The sequence below is a fragment of the Lagenorhynchus albirostris genome, chromosome 7, assembly GCF_949774975.1.
Source record: "Lagenorhynchus albirostris chromosome 7, mLagAlb1.1, whole genome shotgun sequence".
Classification (NCBI taxonomy): domain Eukaryota; kingdom Metazoa; phylum Chordata; class Mammalia; order Artiodactyla; family Delphinidae; genus Lagenorhynchus; species Lagenorhynchus albirostris.
This window is the reverse complement of record NC_083101.1, coordinates 91070895-91089150: the sequence shown is the minus strand read 5'-3', so window position 1 is coordinate 91089150 and position 18256 is coordinate 91070895. Positions and strand designations below refer to the sequence as shown.

At 39.0% G+C, this 18256-nt stretch overlaps 1 protein-coding gene across 4 annotated transcripts in view; it reads left to right on the top strand.

The window, feature by feature from the left end:
• The first annotated feature begins 5369 nt into the window (after positions 1-5369).
• MFSD14B (major facilitator superfamily domain containing 14B) overlaps positions 5370-18256 on the top strand; it is an 81688-nt gene continuing 68801 nt past the window's right edge. For 2 of the 4 annotated variants that reach the window (XM_060155501.1, XM_060155500.1), the window contains exon 1: positions 5370-5786. In XM_060155501.1, the coding sequence (XP_060011484.1) occupies positions 5679-5786 (108 nt within the window). In that variant the 5' untranslated portion in view covers positions 5370-5678. Of the gene's footprint in view, positions 5787-7206; positions 7256-18256 lie in introns of all 4 variants that reach the window. The other 2 variants (XM_060155503.1, XM_060155504.1) reach the window with 2 other exon arrangements.

Below are 18256 nucleotides of genomic sequence, written 5' to 3'. Positions count from 1 at the left end.
GAGAAAAGAGAGCCTCTTCAATAAGTGGTGCTGGGAAAACTGGACAGCTACATCTAAAAGAATGAAATTAGAACACTCCCTAACACCATACACAAAATAAAGTCAAAATGGATTAGAGACCTAAATGTAAGGCCAGACATTATAAAATTCTTAGAGGAAAACAGAGACAGAACACTCTATGACATAAATCACAGCAAGATCCTTTTTGACCCACCTCCTAGAGTAATGGAAATAAAAACAAAAATAAACAAATGGGACCTAATGAAACTTAAAAGCTTTGCACAGCAAAGGAAACAATAAAGAATACAAAAAGACAACCCTCAGCATGGGAGAAAACATTTGCAAATGAAGCTACTGACAAAGGATTAATCTCCAAAACATACAAGCAGCTCATGCAGCTCAGTATCAAAAAAACAAACAACCCAATCGAAAAATGGGCAGAATACCTAAATAGACATTTCTCCAAAGAAGATATACAGATTGCCAACAAACACATGAAAGAATGCTCAACATCATTAATCATTAGAGAAATGCAAATCAAAACTACAATGAGATATCATCTCACACCAGTCAGAATGGCCATCATCAAAAATGCTGGAGAGGGTTTGGAGAAAATGGAACCCTCTTGCACTGTTGGTGGGAATGTACATTGATATAGCCACTGTGCAGGACAGTATGGAGGTTCCTTGAAAACCTAAAAATAGAACTACCATACGACCCGGCAATCCCACTACTGGGCATATACCCTGAGAAAACCATAATTCAAAAAGAGTCATGTACCACAATGTTCATTGTAGCTCTATTTACAATAGCCAGGACATGGTAGCAACCTAAGTGTCCATCGGCAGATGAATGGATCAAGATGTGGCACATCTTGTTACAATGGAATACTACTCAGCCATAAAAAGAAACGAAATTGAGTTATTTGTAGTGATGTGGATGGACCTAGAATTTGTTATACAGAGTGAAGTAAGTCAGAAAGAGAAAAACAAATACCGTACGCTAACACATTTATATGGAATCTAGAAAAAAAGGTCATGAAGAATCTAGGGGAAGGATGGAAGTAAAGACACAAACCTACTAGAGAATGGACTTGAGGACATGGGGAGGGGGAAGGTTAAGCTGAGGCAAAGTGAGAGAGTGGCATGGACATAGATACACTACCATATGTAAAACCGATAGCTAGTGGGACGCAGCCGCATAGCACAGGGAGTTCAGCTGGGTGCTTTGCGACCACCTAGAGGGGTGGGATGGTGGGGCAAGGGAGATGCAAGAGGGAAGAGATATGGGGATATATTTATATGCATAGCTGATTCACTTTGTTATAAGGCAGAAACTAACACACCCTTGTAAAGCAATTATACTCCAATATAGATGGAAAAAAACACCCCAAGAAACAAAGGTTTGGCCCGTGACTGTCTTCTGGGAGATAACCTCTAAGCCCTTGGAATTTCCCTATAAGCCTGATAATAATGGCTTTGTTTACCTGGGGCCTTGGAGTATGCTAGGAAGCTTATGCTAACAATGTGATTTATGATGGGGTCTTTGGGCCACTTGGTATCAATATCATCTCTGGAGGGGCTGAGGACTGAGTACCTAAGGTCAGTCACTTGGTGCTCCATGCTATGTGACTGACCCCCAATAAACACCTTGGATACCAAGGCTTAGGTAAGCTTCCTGGGCTTCATGCATATTGTCACACATCATTGCTGGGGTAATTAAACGATATCCATAGCCTCCACTCAGAGAAGACAACTGGAAACTTGTTGCATGGTCTCTCCTGGACTCTGCCCTATGTGCCCTTTAACTTTTCTGATTTCAATCTGCATCCTTTCACTGTAATAAACCATACCATGAGTTTAACAGCTTTTCCTTTTCTTAATTAAAATGTTTATTAAATTATTTTTTATTAATTATTGCTCCAGCTTTATTGAGGTATAATCAATAAAAACTGAAAAAATTTATGGTGTTCAGTTGATGTTTTGATATTCATATAGACTATGAAATAGTCACTCCAACCAAGCTATTAACATATCTATCACTTCACAGTTGCCATTTTCTTTCGTTTTTCTTTTTGTAATGAGAACACTTAGGATCAACCCTCTTAGCAAATTTCAAGAACACAATACAGTACTGATAATGACAGTCACACTGCTGTACATTAGGTCTTCAGAACTTATTTTGCATAACTGAAATTATATACTCATTGACAAACATCTCCCATTTCTCTCTTCCTCAAACCCCTGGAAACCACCATTCTACTCCACTGCTTCTAGGAGTTTGGCTATTTTAGATTCCACATGTAAGTGACATCATGCAATACTTGTCTTTCTGTATTTGGCTTATTTCATTTAGCATAATGTCCTCCAGGCTCATCCATGTTGTCACAAATGGCCATATTTACATCGTTTAAAATGATGAATTATATAATATTGCAATATACATATATATATATATCACATTTTCTTTAAACAATCATCTGAAGATAAATATTTATGTTGTTTCCATATCTTGCCAACTGTGAATAATGCTGCAATAAACATGGGAGTGCAGATATCTCTTTGAGATTCTGATTTTATTTCTTCTGGATATATACCCAGAAGTGGGATTGCTGGATCATACGGTAATTTTGTTTTTTTACATTTGGGGAGAAGCTCTATACTGTTTTCCACATTGTCTGTACCAATTTACATTCCCACCAGCAGTGTACACATGTTCACTTTTATCAAAATTCTTGCAACACTTGTTATTTTATGTCTTTTTTATAACAGCCATTCTAACAGATTTGAGGTGGTATCTCACTGTGGTTTTGATTTGCATTTCCTTGATGATTAGTGAAGTTGAGCATCTTTTCATATACCTGTTGGTCATTTGCACATCTTCTTTTGAGAAATGTCTATTTAGGTCTTTTGCCCATGTGGTTTTTTTGGGGGGGTTTTTTGGGTTTTTTTGCGGTACGCGGGCCTCTCACTGTTGTGGCCTCTCCCTTTGCGGAGCACAGGTTCCGGACGCGCAGGCTCAGTGGCCATGGCTCACGGACCCAGCCACTCCGCGGGACGTGGGATCTTCCCGGACCTGGGCACGAACCCGTGTCCCCTGCATCGGCAGGCAGACTCTCAACCACTGTGCCACCAGGGAAGCCCTTGCCCATGTTTTAATCAGGCTATTTATTTATCTATTTGCTATTAAGTTGCATGAGTTCCATATATATTTTAGATATTAACCCCTTATTGGATATATAATTTGAAAATATTTTCTCCCATTCAGTAGGTTGCTTTTTCATTTTGTTGATTATTTCCTTTGCTGTACAAAAGCTTTATATGCAATCTCACTTGTCTAATTTTGCTTTGTAGCCTGTGCTTTTGGTGTCATATCAAAAAAATATTTGTCCAGTCAGATTTTTTCCCTGTTTTCCTTCAGTAGTTTTAGAGTTTCAGGTCTTATGTTTGAGAATTTCATCCACTTTGAGTGATGTATGGTGTAAGACAAGGGTCCAAGTTCATGGATTGCATATGGATATCCAATTTTCCAAATACCATAACACACGTATCCTTCAGTGAGTGCCATTATTTTCCTAGAGCCTAGGATGTTGAATTAAATTATGTGGAATCCTAGGTCTTTGACATTGATTAGTGCAGAATTAATTAGAAGGTAAGAATAAGGGTCTATTTAATTCCTATGGTATAACTATCAACACAATGCAATAAATAATTCATCTCCTAAAATTTACTTTTATGACTCTGCAAATCAAGGGACCAGACCTCACAGTGCCATCATCAAATATTACTTCCAGTGTTACATTTCTGGCAATGCATTTTAATTGGGATTTTCACAAACTGGTATGTATTTAGAATATAATCAAGAAAGATGACAAGTTCATTTTGGCATTTCAAACAAATGGAATTAGACATGTTTGTACAGATATATAAGGCAGAACCAGAATCAAAGTATGGATGAAATAGTTTTTGGCTTAATAAAAAGGACATAATTCCAAAATATGATAGCTATCCATAAATGGATTGGGCCTATTTAACATATCCTCTTTTCTGGCTATATTTAAGAACAGGATAGGGGACAACTGGTCTGAGGTATCGTTGGGGGAATTTCCTACTCACAATTCAAGGCTGGTGGCTTCTAAAATCCTGTCAGTTTCCTAGTGCCGACTAAAAAGCCTTCAGTCAAGGATAAGTAGCAGTAAAGTCCCTGATAGAAGGGGCAGTCTAGGTAGATGACCTGAGCTCAATACAAGAATTTCTATGTTCTTTCAGGAAAAACTGATTTTGGACATCAATATGCTTTGGGAAGCAATGTCTGATCAGTGAGTGTAAATGAAGCTATAACTCAGTACACCAAGTGCTATGGACTCAAGCCCTGGAAGGGACCTAAGCCAATGGATACACAATAGCAAATCAAACAAAAATCTTTAGGATTGTACAAGACCCATTTAAAACAACAACAATAATACAAGATGCAAATCAATAGTGAAATGACTGGACTTACTCCATTCTTCAGTTAAGTCCACCTGGGTCTCTTTAATAAGGAGGAAGACATAAGTTCTTCAGAGTTTCAGTGTTTGTCTTCTTTCAAATAGGCATCGAATTCTCAAACACCTAATAAAAAATATTCTGACTATATTTGTTCCCCAAATTCGTGGAGCAGGTCCTATCTATCACATTAACTCTTTAACTAGCCAAGCCACTTTACTTTTGGAGCTTAGGTTGGCATCTGCAAAGTAGGAATATCTCACAAGGTCCTTTCCAGCCAGTAATCATAACATTTATAGAGCCACAATTAGTGTTAGCTGATTTCTGTACATCAGCACTTTACCCAAACATGATCTGAGACTTTGAGTAATCAGTTCATATACACCATGTTGGTACCATCAAGTAGCTCTGGATTGGAACAGGAATCTGTATGTTTCCTAAGACTGTCCTTCCCATGAATCCCACAGCCCAGGTAAGCTCTCTGTCAGCTTCTTTATAGACTTTGAAGAGGAACAGAATATCGTAGTTATAGCATACGGCACTTCCCCGGTTCGGGATTCCAGATCCCGGGGCTCTGTATCCGTGTCTGAACGTGCCCATCCATATACTTGTTGGCGGCACCAAACCAAGACCACAAGTGCAGTCACTAACAAAACCCCCTGCACCTGACACCCTCAGCTCGCCAGGTCCGGTTCTGTCTCAGGAAAAAGAAACTACTCTTGGGGGCCTTGGGAGATGACGCATTTCCGGCGTGCTGCGGAGTCCTGACGCCAAGGAGGCCCGGAAACGTGGAGGCGGGGCCTGAGGTGGGCGGGCGCTGCTGAGGCTTTGGGCGCAGGCGACGAACTTGTGGCGGGAGCTGAGATCCGGGGCGGGGCTTCCTGCCCCTCGCCGGCTTGTGGGGAAGCGGAGCGGGGCTACCTCGGCCGCTGGAGACGCTGTTGGCAGCTCTCTGAGTTGAGTTCTGTTCGTGGCTGTGGCTTGTGCCCGCTTTTAGCTGCTCTTCTCGCCTCGTTTCTCTTGCTGCTCCGGCCTCGGCAGCGCTCACAGCCCTCGGAGTCGCCACTGGCGCCGCCGCCTGAACCGCAGGCCGCTTTGGGCCGCGGAGCCCATGAGAGCGCGGGCCCCGCCGCCGCATTTGCGGCGTAGCTGTAGTCCCGGAACACCCCTAGCCGGCGCGGGCATGGCAGCGGCATGAACGCGGAATCTCCACTGGAGAGGGAGGAGAAGGCGGCGTCGGAGCCCGAGGCGGGAGCCATGGTGGAGAAGCGCGCGAGCGCGCGGGCCGCGAGTGGCAGCTCGGTGAGCGCGGGCTCGGAGTTCGGACGCTTTACTCAGCCCGAAGCCCCAAGCCAGGGGAGGTTGGGCGGCGTCGCGGCCGGAGTCCGGGGACGCCTGATGCGGGGCTGGGGCCTGGGTCGCCTGGGGATGAGGATATACTGATCCTCCGCGTCGGCTCGAGGGGCTCTGGCTGTCGGAAAGCCTGTCCTTTTCCGTGTCAGCCAGCCGAATTCATCACTGCTAGGCTTTCCTAGCACTGCTCATCGCTAGACAAAAATGTAGGCGACTTGGTTACTGATTCAAAAGACACCCGACGTGGGACCGTGAATATAAGTAATTTGGTTCTTTCAGAGTTCTCCATACACGTGACAGTGGATACTATTTTCATGGTGCACTTTCTGGCTTGAGCCTACTTAGAAGATGTATGGAGAACCTTTAGAACCGGCATTGGGCCCTGGACCGGGAAGCTGGCGGTGGAGGCTGGGCAGCGCCTTCCTGTTCCTTCATGGTTCTCTAGGCGGTCGCAGAAGCGGTTGGTGAGCAGGATTTCAGAGGAAGCTGCCTATCCCAGGGCCCAACTGAGGAGCGTATTCAGGCTAATCTCTTTTAACAGTTTCACATGAGATTCAGATGGCTTCCGAAGCACTGGTTTAATTGGCCTGGATTCAGCAGAACAGGCTGTCAGTGGCGCTAAAGTGTCTGACGTTGGAACTCTAAGCATAGAGTGTCATTTCTCAAAGATATATTTTTTCTATTTAGGACAGGAAATATAGAAACAGTACAGTGAATAGAAACTAATGCCAAGGAGACTTTTCCCAAAGAAAATAGAAACTTTAGGGAAATTAAATTATATGCAGTCGGCTTCAGATTTAATTTGCTTTTAAAGAATGCTAAATGATGTTGAAGGCCCCTTCCTGCCCAAGTGTCTTCTTATTTTTGAGAAAAAAAATTAGGAGTTCTTCATTTCGAAGATAAGATTTCTGGAAAGTGGGAAAGTGTTTTTGGTAGGAGGAGGGAAATTCTATAGAATTGGTTTTTCTCGTTTTGTTTTTGATTACATAAAATGTAGACTTATCTTCCTGCCGACTAAGGGAAATGAAACTGCCAGCTCCTCCTCCTGTCTTTGAATTGATAGACCATAATTACCAGTGGCCAAGCTAGTAACCTGAGAGGTAGACTCCATCCTTTCCCATCCCTTCATCCAATAAGTTAGTAAGTCTAGCTAAGTTTACCAGGTAAAGATTTTAGGTTTTTTATCCTTTCTGCATTCCTGTGGTTCAGTTCCTTAGCATTTTTGACCTAGATTTTGACTATCTCTTGAGACCCTTGCTTACTTCATCATCATGCTGCTCTCCATAGTATTGATTAGTGTAATCTAACGTGTAAATATGATCATTACTGCTGTCCTTAAATATTTTCATTGGCTCTCTTTGGCTTATAGGATAAAAAAAATAACCTGGCAGGTTGAAGCATTAAAGCATAGTGATTAGGTGAGCATGCTTGGAATCCCAGTTCCCACTTTTTATTATCTGTATAACTTTGGGCAAGTTATATAACCTCTCCACATTAATGATAGTGTTTACCTCAGAGAATTGTGAGGGTTACTACAACCTGGCACCTGGTAAGTCCTCAATAAATATTAGCTTTTATTGTTATTATTTCTCAATATTTTAAGCATGAATGATTGGTCAGAATGTATGGTGATCCTTGTCTGATAAAAAGCATTCATTTCTCTCCCATTTACTAATCTATAGAGGAACTAGACCCCAACCTAAAAGTTAAAGTTGCTGATTTTATATGCTTAGAACAGGAGTTTTTGAGGAATGTGTACTCAAAGAAACTGAGACAGTTTATTCCCTGATTGCTTTCCCTGTGAGTTGATGCTAATTTAGGCACAAACAGATTCCTGTCCAGTCTTTCCTTACCTCTTAGGGTGTGTCTAGTCAGTATTGATAAATTGCAGTGAATTCTGACAGTGAGTTTTGGTGCTTGCTCTACTTAGATGACTATAGCATGCGTAGGTAGCAGGGTTCAGCCACTGGTGCTTTTTGTAATGTGTGTTGCCTGGGAAAGCAGTGAATGTCTTTAATCATATATGTTCGTGTCATATGCCAGTACCCCCAAATTATACATCTTTCCTGTTTGCAGTTTCTTTCTAGTATTGCTTCCAGGGGCTACATTCTTTGGCCTCCAAGACTTGACTTCATTTTAATGTGTTGGAATTTCCTTATAGCTTGATTCTAGTGTATTCATGGTTTCAGTTTCGATGCCAGAAGCACAAGCAAGACTGCCCACATACAGGAAATCAGCTGAAACTTTTCTACCTTGTTTGGCAAAGAGATGTATTGACCTGAATAATAGAAGGGAATCACATATTTATTCTAAGAGACGATTGCAATCTAGAAAAGGGAGTTTCGTATAGTAAATAAGTTCTTGTTTTATTGTCCTTTCTTTGCCCTATCCCTTCCTAATTGTGCGTGTACATACACCTTGAAATGTTGTGTCAGAATTATTTGCATTATCATTGAATGCATATCCTTTTGGAATCATTTACCTTTGAGCATCTGAAGAGAATTAAGGATTTTCTGCAAAGAAAACACAACTGAGTTTAGCATACTGTGTATTTCAGAATGTTCATTGACTCCAAAAAGCCAGTACTTAGATACCAGTTAAGATCTCTGATGTAGGGCCTCTCAGGATCAATGCCATTCTGGTGACATTTGATGTGTTTTTAGTTGATTTTCCTCAGACCGTTTCAGAGGGGCTCCTGTAAAGACTAATTTTGATTTATAAGGACAAGAATATTATATACTTTATAGGCAAAATGGAAATAGTACTCAAGGGCAGTTTGTTACCCCCAAAAAAAGGCTAAAATGACTAGATATGTTTTGTTTGTAAAGAGGTGAAAGAGGGGACTTCCCTGGCGGTCCAGTGGTTAAGACTCCACGCTTCCACTGCAGCAGGGCACGGGTTCCATCCCTGGTCAGGGAACTAAGATCCCACATCCCATGGGTGGCACGGCCAAAAAAAAAAAAAAAAGTGAGAGCGGACCTAGGGACATTTTAGGGGAATTTTTTTTTTAATTAGCTTTCAATTCTTAACACTGTTAGGAATCAGTATGATCATTTTAGTAATAAAATAATACTGGGACATTAGCACAACCAAACTCTGTTAAGTAAATTATAGCAGATAAAAGAAATGAAAAGCATTTGTGAGCGGTTGATCTATCGCAATTCATAAAAGTAAATGCATTGTGCTTTCATAGCAGAAACATTTATATTTCATATTAAGAATTATGCAGATCTCTAGTCAACTTTCAAGCCTTTATCAGAACACAGACGTTGTTGCTGCTGTTATGTTGTTCTTAGGCCTAGTATAGGCAGGATTTTGTAAAACTTGCTTCTTAGGATATCTGAGCATCCTTTCCCACTGGTTTTCTTACTAGATTAAGTCTTTGAAGACAGGAACTACAGCTGTGTATATTTTAATCTAAAATAGTCCTTTAATCTAAAATAGTCTAAAATGAATGTGTGTTAGAGAAGTAAATTAGTCTAGTTTAAACCAGTAATTATGCTTATCAATGAAATTAGCTTGTTGCTTTTATATAAGTTTTGGTTGGACTTATAAAACAGATTGGAGAGTCTGTTTTATTCTCTGAAGAGTTTGTGTAAGATGGTAATACAGTTGTAGAACTTTGTGGTTCTTCAGTTTTTTTGGCTAATGTAGTTCTAGAACAATGTAGATTTTCCGTTTGATTTTCTGTTTCTTTCTGTCAATTTTAGTAAGTTTTATTTTCCTAGGAATTTGTCCACTTCATCTAAAATTTCAAATTAATTGGCATAAAGTTGTTCCTAACAGCCTCTTAGGCTCTTTTTAATTACTGTAGGATCTTTAGTCTATTTTTTTTTTATTGCTGACATTGGTAATTTTTACCTTATCTTTAAAAAATATTCTTTAGGGTCTTCTGGATAAATATTCACGAATTTTTCAAGTGGCATTAATTTCATGTCTTATTTCTGTATTATATGAACTATATCCAGGAAAATGTTCAGTAGTAATTGTAAAAGTGCACAGCCTTCTCTGCATACCAGGAATATATACTTTTTCCACTGTCAAGGATGATGTTAGCTATACAGGTGAGATAAACATGCTTTATTACACTATGGAAGCGTCTTTTTATTCCTCATTCTCCTTCTTGCTGGTGTTTTCTCTCTCCTTTCCCCCTTCTTTCTCTTTCCTTCCTTCCCTCTCTCCCTCCTTCTAGTGTAGTGTCTCATAGAACCTTCACAAGTGGTTTATGAAATCTGAGATGTGCCCTGGGGAAAGAGGTTGTGGCGTAGCAAGGGCATTGTTATATGAAAATTGGAAGAGAAATTTGTCCTTAGTATCTGTAATCAATTATAAAAAATAAGAGTTTTTAACCCTGCAAAAAACATCATATTTGTGAAGTTTGGTCAATTTCCTATCTAGATGCCTGACTTTTTTATATGTAGCTTTGTATTTGCTTGTCTTTTAAAAACAGCTTTATTGAAATGTAATTATAAAAACTATATATGTTTACAGTGTACAGATTTGTGTTTTGACACTTGTGAAATCGTTACTGCAATCAACATAGTGAACATATCCATCACCCCTAAAAGTTTCCTTGTGCCCATTTGTACATCCTCTATCCACCTCCACCTTCCCAGGCAAGCATTTATCTACTTTCTGTTACTATATATTAGTTTTAATTATTTTAAGTTTTATATAAATGGGCTCATACAGAATATATTCTTTTTGGTCTGGCTTTTTTCAACTCAGATAAATTATTTTGAGATTTATTCATGTTGTTGTATAAATCAGTAGTGCATTCCTTTTTGTTGCTGAGTAGTGTTCAGTTGTATGGATGTATCAGTTTGTTTATCCATTCATCCCTTGGTGAACATTTGGTTTATCACCAGTTTTTGGCAGTTACAAATAAAGCGGCGATGAGCATTCATGAACCAGTCTTTGTATGGAGTATACTTTATTTTCTTTTATTTTCTTTTTAAGTAAATAAGTGGAATGGCTGGATCATATGGTAGGTGTATTGTTTAACTTTTTAAGAAACTGCCCAGCTGTTTTGAAAATTTTTAAATTTTAATTTTGCATTGGCACTAGCACTATGAGAGTTCATCTACATCCTCATCAACACTTGGTCAGTCAATTTTAGCCCTACCTACTAGAAGTAGGTCTGTAGTGGTATCTTACCATGCTTTTATTTTGCATCTCCCTATGGCTAATTATGTTCAACATCTTTCCGTAAACTTACTTGCCATTTGTATATCCTCTTGGTGAAGTGTCTGTTCACATCTTTTGCCTATTTATTTGTTGTTGTTGGGTCGTTTATTATTTTATAATTGAGTTTTAAGAGTTCTTTATATATTGGGTTTGTAAGTCTTTTATCAGATATATGTTTGCAAATATTTTCTTCTCAGCAGAAGTTTTAATGAAATTTAATTTTATCAATATGCTCTTTAGGGATTGTGTTTTTGGTTTCATATCCAAGAAATCCTAACTCAGTATCACAATAATTTCCTTTTATATTTTTAGAATGTTTTTAAATTTTACAATTAGGTTTATGACCCATTTTGAATTAATTTTTTATATGGTGTACAGTATTAGTGGCAGTTCTTTTTTTGCATATGGTAACGTGAATTGTTGCCTCTTCTGTTGAAAAGACTTATTCACTGAATTGCCTTTGCACCTTTGTCAAAATTCAGTTATCCATGTATGTGTCAGTCTATTCTGGATTCTTTATTTTGTTTCATTGATCTGTTTGTTTATCTTTACATCAGTACCATTCAATCGCTATTACTGGAGATTCATAGTAAGATTTGGAACGAATAGAGTTTGTCCTACAACCTTGTTCTTCTCTTTTAAAACTGTTTTGGCTATTCTGGGTCCTTTGCATTTTAGAATTATAGAATCAGCTTGTCAATTTCTACAAAAAAGCCTGCTGATATTTTCATTGGGCTTTTGTTGATCCAGAAGATCAGTTTAGGAAGAATTGAAAACAGTATAGTCTTCTGATCCATAAATGAGGTATTTCTCCATTTATTTTAGATCTTTAATTTCTTTCAACTGTGCTTTATAAGTTTCAACAGGTCTTTTGTGTCATTTGTCACATTTTCCCTATATCACATGTTTTAGGTGCTATTGAACATGTAAATGTAATATAAATGTAAATTATTAAGAAATTTTAAATTCACAACTGTTTGTTGCCAATATATAGAAATACAGTTGATTTAAGAAAAAATTTTAATTGTGATATAATATACAAAATTGTAAATTGTAACAAAATTTACAATTTAATTATTTTTATGTGTATAGTTCAGTAGTGTTAAGTATATTCACATTGTTGTGCAACCAATCTCCAGAACTTTTTCATCTTCTAAAACTGAAACTCTATATCCATTAAAGAGCAACTTCCCATTTACTCCAGCTCCTGGTAACCACCATTCTGCCTTCAGTTTCTGAGTATTGACTACTCTAGATACCTCATATAAGTGGAGTCATATACATAATTTGTCATTTTCTGACTGGCTTATTTCACTTAGCATAATGTCCTCAAGACATGTTGTCTTCAAGATTGTTGAAGGCATGTATGGCATGTGTCAGGATTTCCATTTTTAAAAAAAAATAATTTATTTATTTATTTATTTTTGGCTGCGTCGGGTCCTTGTTGCTCCCTGCTTTTGGCTGCGTTGGGTCCTCATTTCTGCTCACGGGCTTTCTTTAGTTGAGGCAAGTGGGGGCTACTCTTCTTTGCGGCGCATGGCTTCTCATTACTGTGACTTCTCTTGTTGCAGAGCACGGGCTCTAGGCACGCGGTATTCAGTAGTTGTGGCACACAAGTTCTAGAGTGCAGACTCAGTAGTTGTGGTGCATGGGCTTAGTTGCTCCGCGGCATGTGGGATCTTCTCGGACCAGGGCTCGAACCCATGTCCCCTGTGTTGGCAGGTGGATTCTTAACCACTGTGCCACCAGGGAAGGCCTTTCCTTCCTTTAAGGCTGAATAATATTCCATTTTCTGTATGTGCCACATTTTCTCTATTTATCTTTTGATGAGCACTTAGGTTGTTTCTGTCTTTTGGCTATTGTGAATAATGCCACTGAACATGAATGTACAAATATTGGGTTGACCAAATTGTTAACATATTATGGAAAAACCCGAACAAACTTTTTTGCCAACCCAATATTTCTTTGAGATCCAACTTTCAGTTCTTTTGCATATCTACCCAGAAGTGGAATTGCTAGATCATTGGATAATTCTATTTTTATTTATTTTTTTTTTTTGGCAGTACGTGGGCCTCTCACTGTTGTGGCCTCTCCCGTTGTGGAGCACAGGCTCCGGAGGCGCAGGCTCAGCGGCCATGGCTCACGGGCCCAGCCGCTCCGCAGCATGCGGGATCCTCCCGAGCTGGGGCATGAACCCGTGTCCCCTGCATCGGCAGGCGGACTCTCAACCACTGCGCCACCAGGGAAGCCCTATTTTTAATTTTTTAAGGAACCATTATACTGTTTCCCATAGTGGCTGTACCATTTTACATTCCCACCAACAGTGCACAAGGGTTCTAGTTTCTCAGGTGGAGAAACTCCTCATCAACACTTGTCATTTTCTTTCTTTCTTTTTTTTACAATACAGAATACAGTTAACTTTTATTTTTTTAATAAATTTATTTATTTATTTTTTACTGCATTGGGTCTTCGTTGCTGCACATGGGCCTCCTCCACTTGTGGCGAGCAGGGGCTACTCTTCATTGCAGTGTGTGGGCCTCTCACTGCGGTGGCCTCTCCTGTTGCGGAGCACGGGCTCTAGGCACGTGGGCTTCAGTAGTTGTGGTGCATGGGCTTAGTTGCTCCACGGCATGTGGGATCTTCCTGGACCAGAGCTCGAACCCGTGTCCCCTGCATTGGCAGGAGAATTCTTAACCACTGTGCCACCAGGGAAGCCCAACACTTGTCATTTTCTGTTTTGTTTTTGTTGTGGATAGTAGCCATCCTGATGTGTATGAAGTGATATCTCATTTTGATTTTGCATTTTCCTAATGATTAGCATGTTGAACATCTTCTCATATGCTTGTTTGGCCATTTGTATATTTTCATTAGATTTTGAATTGGATTATTTGGATTAACTCCTTATCAGATACATGTTTTGCAGATGTTTTCTCCATAGGTTGCCTTTTCACTCTGTTGATTCTGTCCGTTGATGCACAAGTTTTAAATTTTTATAAAGTCCAGTTTATCTATTTTTACTTTTGTTGCCTGTGTGTTTTGGTGTCATTGCCAAGAAATCATTGTCAAATCTAATGTTGTGAAACTTTTCCCCTATGTTGTCATCTAAGAGTTTTAGAGTTTTAGGTCTTATGTTTAGGTCTATTTTTTTCCCCGCTAATCCCAAACTCCTAATTTATCCCTCCCCATAGGTCTTTGGTTTATTTTAAAAGTTTGTAATTTTGTTGAAGCTCGATATATGTTGTTTCTTTTGTTGCTTGTCATTTTGGAGTCATGTCTAAGAATCCATTACTAAATCTAAGATTTTATCTCTGTGTTTTCTTCTAGGAGTTTTATGGCTTTTAGCTTAGTTCATTCATCTGTTTTGAGTTAATTTTTGTGTGTGGTGTGAGGTAGGGTTCCACCTTCATTCTTTATATGTGGAAATTGAGTTGTCTTAGCATCATTTGTTGGAGAGACTGTTGTTTGCTCATTGATTGAATGGGTTTGGCACTGTTGGCAAAAATCAGTTGGACATAGATATATGGATTTCTTTGTGGGCTTTCAGTTTTATTCAGTTGGTATATATGATAGACTCTCTCTTGCTTCTATGTCGACAAGTCACTGGTGTTTACTGTGTACTGTGATCCTTGAGTTGGGGGTTATGTGGGGGACAAAGGGAGTAGCTTTCAACCTTATCTTTTTCCAGTTGGCAGCAGATGACCTGATTGACAAAAGCCAGATGTCCTAGTTCATCTGGACTTTTTAGGTCATGTTGAGAAAGCAGGTGAAGGGGTTGGTGAAGATTGTCCTTTGCCTAGATACACACTATCCAGGCCAGACTTCTTAGTGTGGGTAAGGGATAGGTGGGTAAGTAAAGGTCTGTGCTTTACTTTGCCTGAGACTCCTATTACCACTTAACTCAGGTTGCTGCAGTCCAGGCTACCTACCATATGTATGTGCTGATTCTATTTGTGGAGAAATTCGGGCTCTCTAAGAAAGGCATTGTAAGTAATACAAGTGGTTAGTAGCACATACTCTGGAGGTATGTGACTCCCTGGATGTAATGCCAGCTTTGCCACTTACTAATCACTTGAATCAGGCAAGTACTTAAGCTCTGTGCATCTGAGTTTGGTCATCTATAAAGTGGGGATAATAATAGTTCCTGTGTCAAAAGATTGTAGTGAGGATAAAATGATAGTAATGTGCTTTGATCAGGGCTTGGCATGGTGTCTATTGCTGCTGCTGTAAAAGGATAATTTTTGCCTGTGTGTATCTCAGAATCCTTTGTAATAGACTGTCCCTCACCTGTGTCCTTGTCCTTCAGAGTGTTTATTTCCATTTTAAATTTTACATTTCATGAAGTGGGAGCCGGGATAGTTTCTTCTATTGCTGCCATGGTTCCCAGCATCTAGCTGACATATGGTAGAGCTCAACAAATATGTGTTGAATGAATTGATCCCTTGGAGTTTAATTTTTTTTTTTTTTTTTGGGCTGCGCCACATAGCTTGCGGGATCCTAATTCCCAGACCAGGGATTGAACCCGGGCCGCAGCAGTGAAAGCGCCAAGTCCCAACCACAGGACCACCAGGGAACGCCCTGGAGTTGAGTATTTTTATTGTTAAAGAATGTTGATAGAAATAGGAATATTTACAAAGACAGTTCTTGGGATCTTAGTTTGCTTTAAGTTGGTTGGTAGTTGATAAATTAAGTTTGAAAACTTGAGTGAGGGAAAAGCAGTTCTTTTACAAATATTTAATGAATGCTTGGTCTGTCCTACATGATAGCCATGTCATTTATTCAGCTATTTAATGTGAGACTGACAAATTTTTTTTTTTTTTTGCGGTACGCGGGCCTCTCACTGTTGTGGCCTCTCCCGTTGTGGAGCACAGGCTCCAGACACGCAGGCTTAGCGGCCATGGCTCACGGGTCCAGCCGCTCCGCGGTATGTGGGATCCTCCCGGACCGGAGCACGAACCTGTGTCCCCTGCATCGGCAGGTGAACTCTCAACCACTGCGCCACCAGGAAAGCCCGAGACTGACAATTTTCTTTGAAGTTTTGCGAAAAAGTCATTTCATCTGGAAAAATAAGCAGTAAAATTGTTTTTCTGACTTGCATTCCAATATTATTAGGTAGGAGGAAGAAAAGCAAAGCCTTTAGGTATAGTCATTTATTTGCTTTTTAAAACCATTTGTGTTCTCCTCGTGTTTATATTTAAAAGCTTTCTAGTAAAAAATTTATTTTTGATGGAGCATTTTACTAACCAGGTATATATGATATAAGCAGAAAGTACCATAAGTATGGATTATTAAAATATTGAGGGCTAATAGTGAAACATACTTTTCCTACATGTCTTTTATAGTAAAGCAGAGATGACTGACTGAATCTTGTGGCAGTACTTTCCAACTATGGAGTACCAATTTTCAATTAGAATGTATTTTAAAATAATTTTTTTTCTGTCCAGAAGTATGATGGAGCCAACAGTTTACATAGTTATAGACTTGGTTCCTTAAAATATCAAACTCAAATATTTCATTTTAACGTTGTGCATGACATAATAATGTATTTGATAAAGAGATTTATTATTATACATAAGAAATCCAGGAATAGTGTGCTGTGCTTAGCAGTTTAATATCACCAAGGACCTGGTGGGCTCATTACATTCATAAGCTTCACTCTTCTCAATATGTTGGCTTTTGGTCTTTAGGATTGATCCCTTGTGGTCTCTTAAGTTCAAGTGCATTTTAACAACCCTGCATTTTTAGTCCTGCCACCCCACATTTACTGTTTTTGACATTCTATTTTACATCTTTTTGTTTTGCGTATCCCTTAACTGCTTATTGCAGATATAGATGATTTTGCTACTTCTTTCTTTACACTTTCCCTACTAGCTTTATACATGGCAGATTTATTACCTTTACTGTATATTTGCCTTTACCAATGAGATTTTTCCTTTTATAATTTTCATGTTTCTAGTTGTGGCCCTTTTCTTTTTTTTTCCTCTTAGAAAAGTTCCTTTTAACATTTCTTGTAAAGTTGGTTTGATGGTGCTGAACTCTTAGCTTGCTTGTCTGTGAAACTTTTGATCTCTCCATCAAATCTGAATGAAATTCTTTGTTGAAGGTTTTCCCCTTTCATCACTTTAAATATCATGTCCCTTCCTTCTGGTCTGCTGAGTTTATGCTGAAAAGTCAGCTGATATTCATGGGAATTCCCTTGAATGTAACTTGTTGCTTTTATTCTCTCTTTATCTTTTATTTTTGCCATTTTAATTACTGTTTATCTTGGTGTGGTTCTCTTTGGGTTGATCCTGTTTGGGATGTCTGTGATTCCTGGACCTGGAGGTCTGTGTTTCCTTTCCCCAGTTAAGGAAATTTTCAGCTATTATGTCTTAAAATATGTTTTCTCTCTCTTCTCCTTCTGGGACCCCTATAATGCAAATGTAGTATGCTTGATGTTGTTCTAAAGGTCTCTTAGGCTGTCCTCCTTTCTTTCTTTTCCTTTTGTCTGTTCTGCTACAGTGATTTCTACTCTGTCTTCCAGCTTGCTGATCCATTCCCTTGTATCATTCAGTTTGTTGTTGATTCCTTCTAGTGTATTTTTCATTTCACTTATTGTATTCTTTGTCTCTGTTTGGTTCTTCTTTATATTTGCTTGTTATATGTATTATATACGCACAAAAGTTTAACTCTTTGTTAAACACGAGTTTTTAACTGTAATAGAGTCCAACATAACTTTTTCTTGCATGGATGGTGACAATAGTGTTGTGTATACAAACTCATCATGAAACTAAGGGACCTAATTTTGGGGTCTGTGATCTGTTTTGAGTTGCTTGTTTTTTAGTGTAGCAATATATACATAACATAAAATTTATCATCTTAGACATTTTTAAGTTCATAGTTCAGTGGCATTTAAGTATATTAAAGTTGTTGTGCAACCATTACCATTGTCCATCTCCAGAACTTATTCATTATCCCAAACTGAATTCGGTACCCATTAAACTATAACTCCCCAATTCCCTCTCCTCCCAGCCCCTGGCAACCACCATCTACAATCTATCTCTATGAGTCTGACTACTCTAGGTACCTCGTATAAATTGAATTATACAGCAACTGTCCTTTTATGACTGGCTTATTTCACTTAGCATATTGTCTTCAAGGTTTATCCGTGTTGTAACATGTCAGAATGTCCTGTCTTTTGTACTGCTGAAAACTATTCCCTTGCATGCATATACCATATTTTGTTCATACATTCT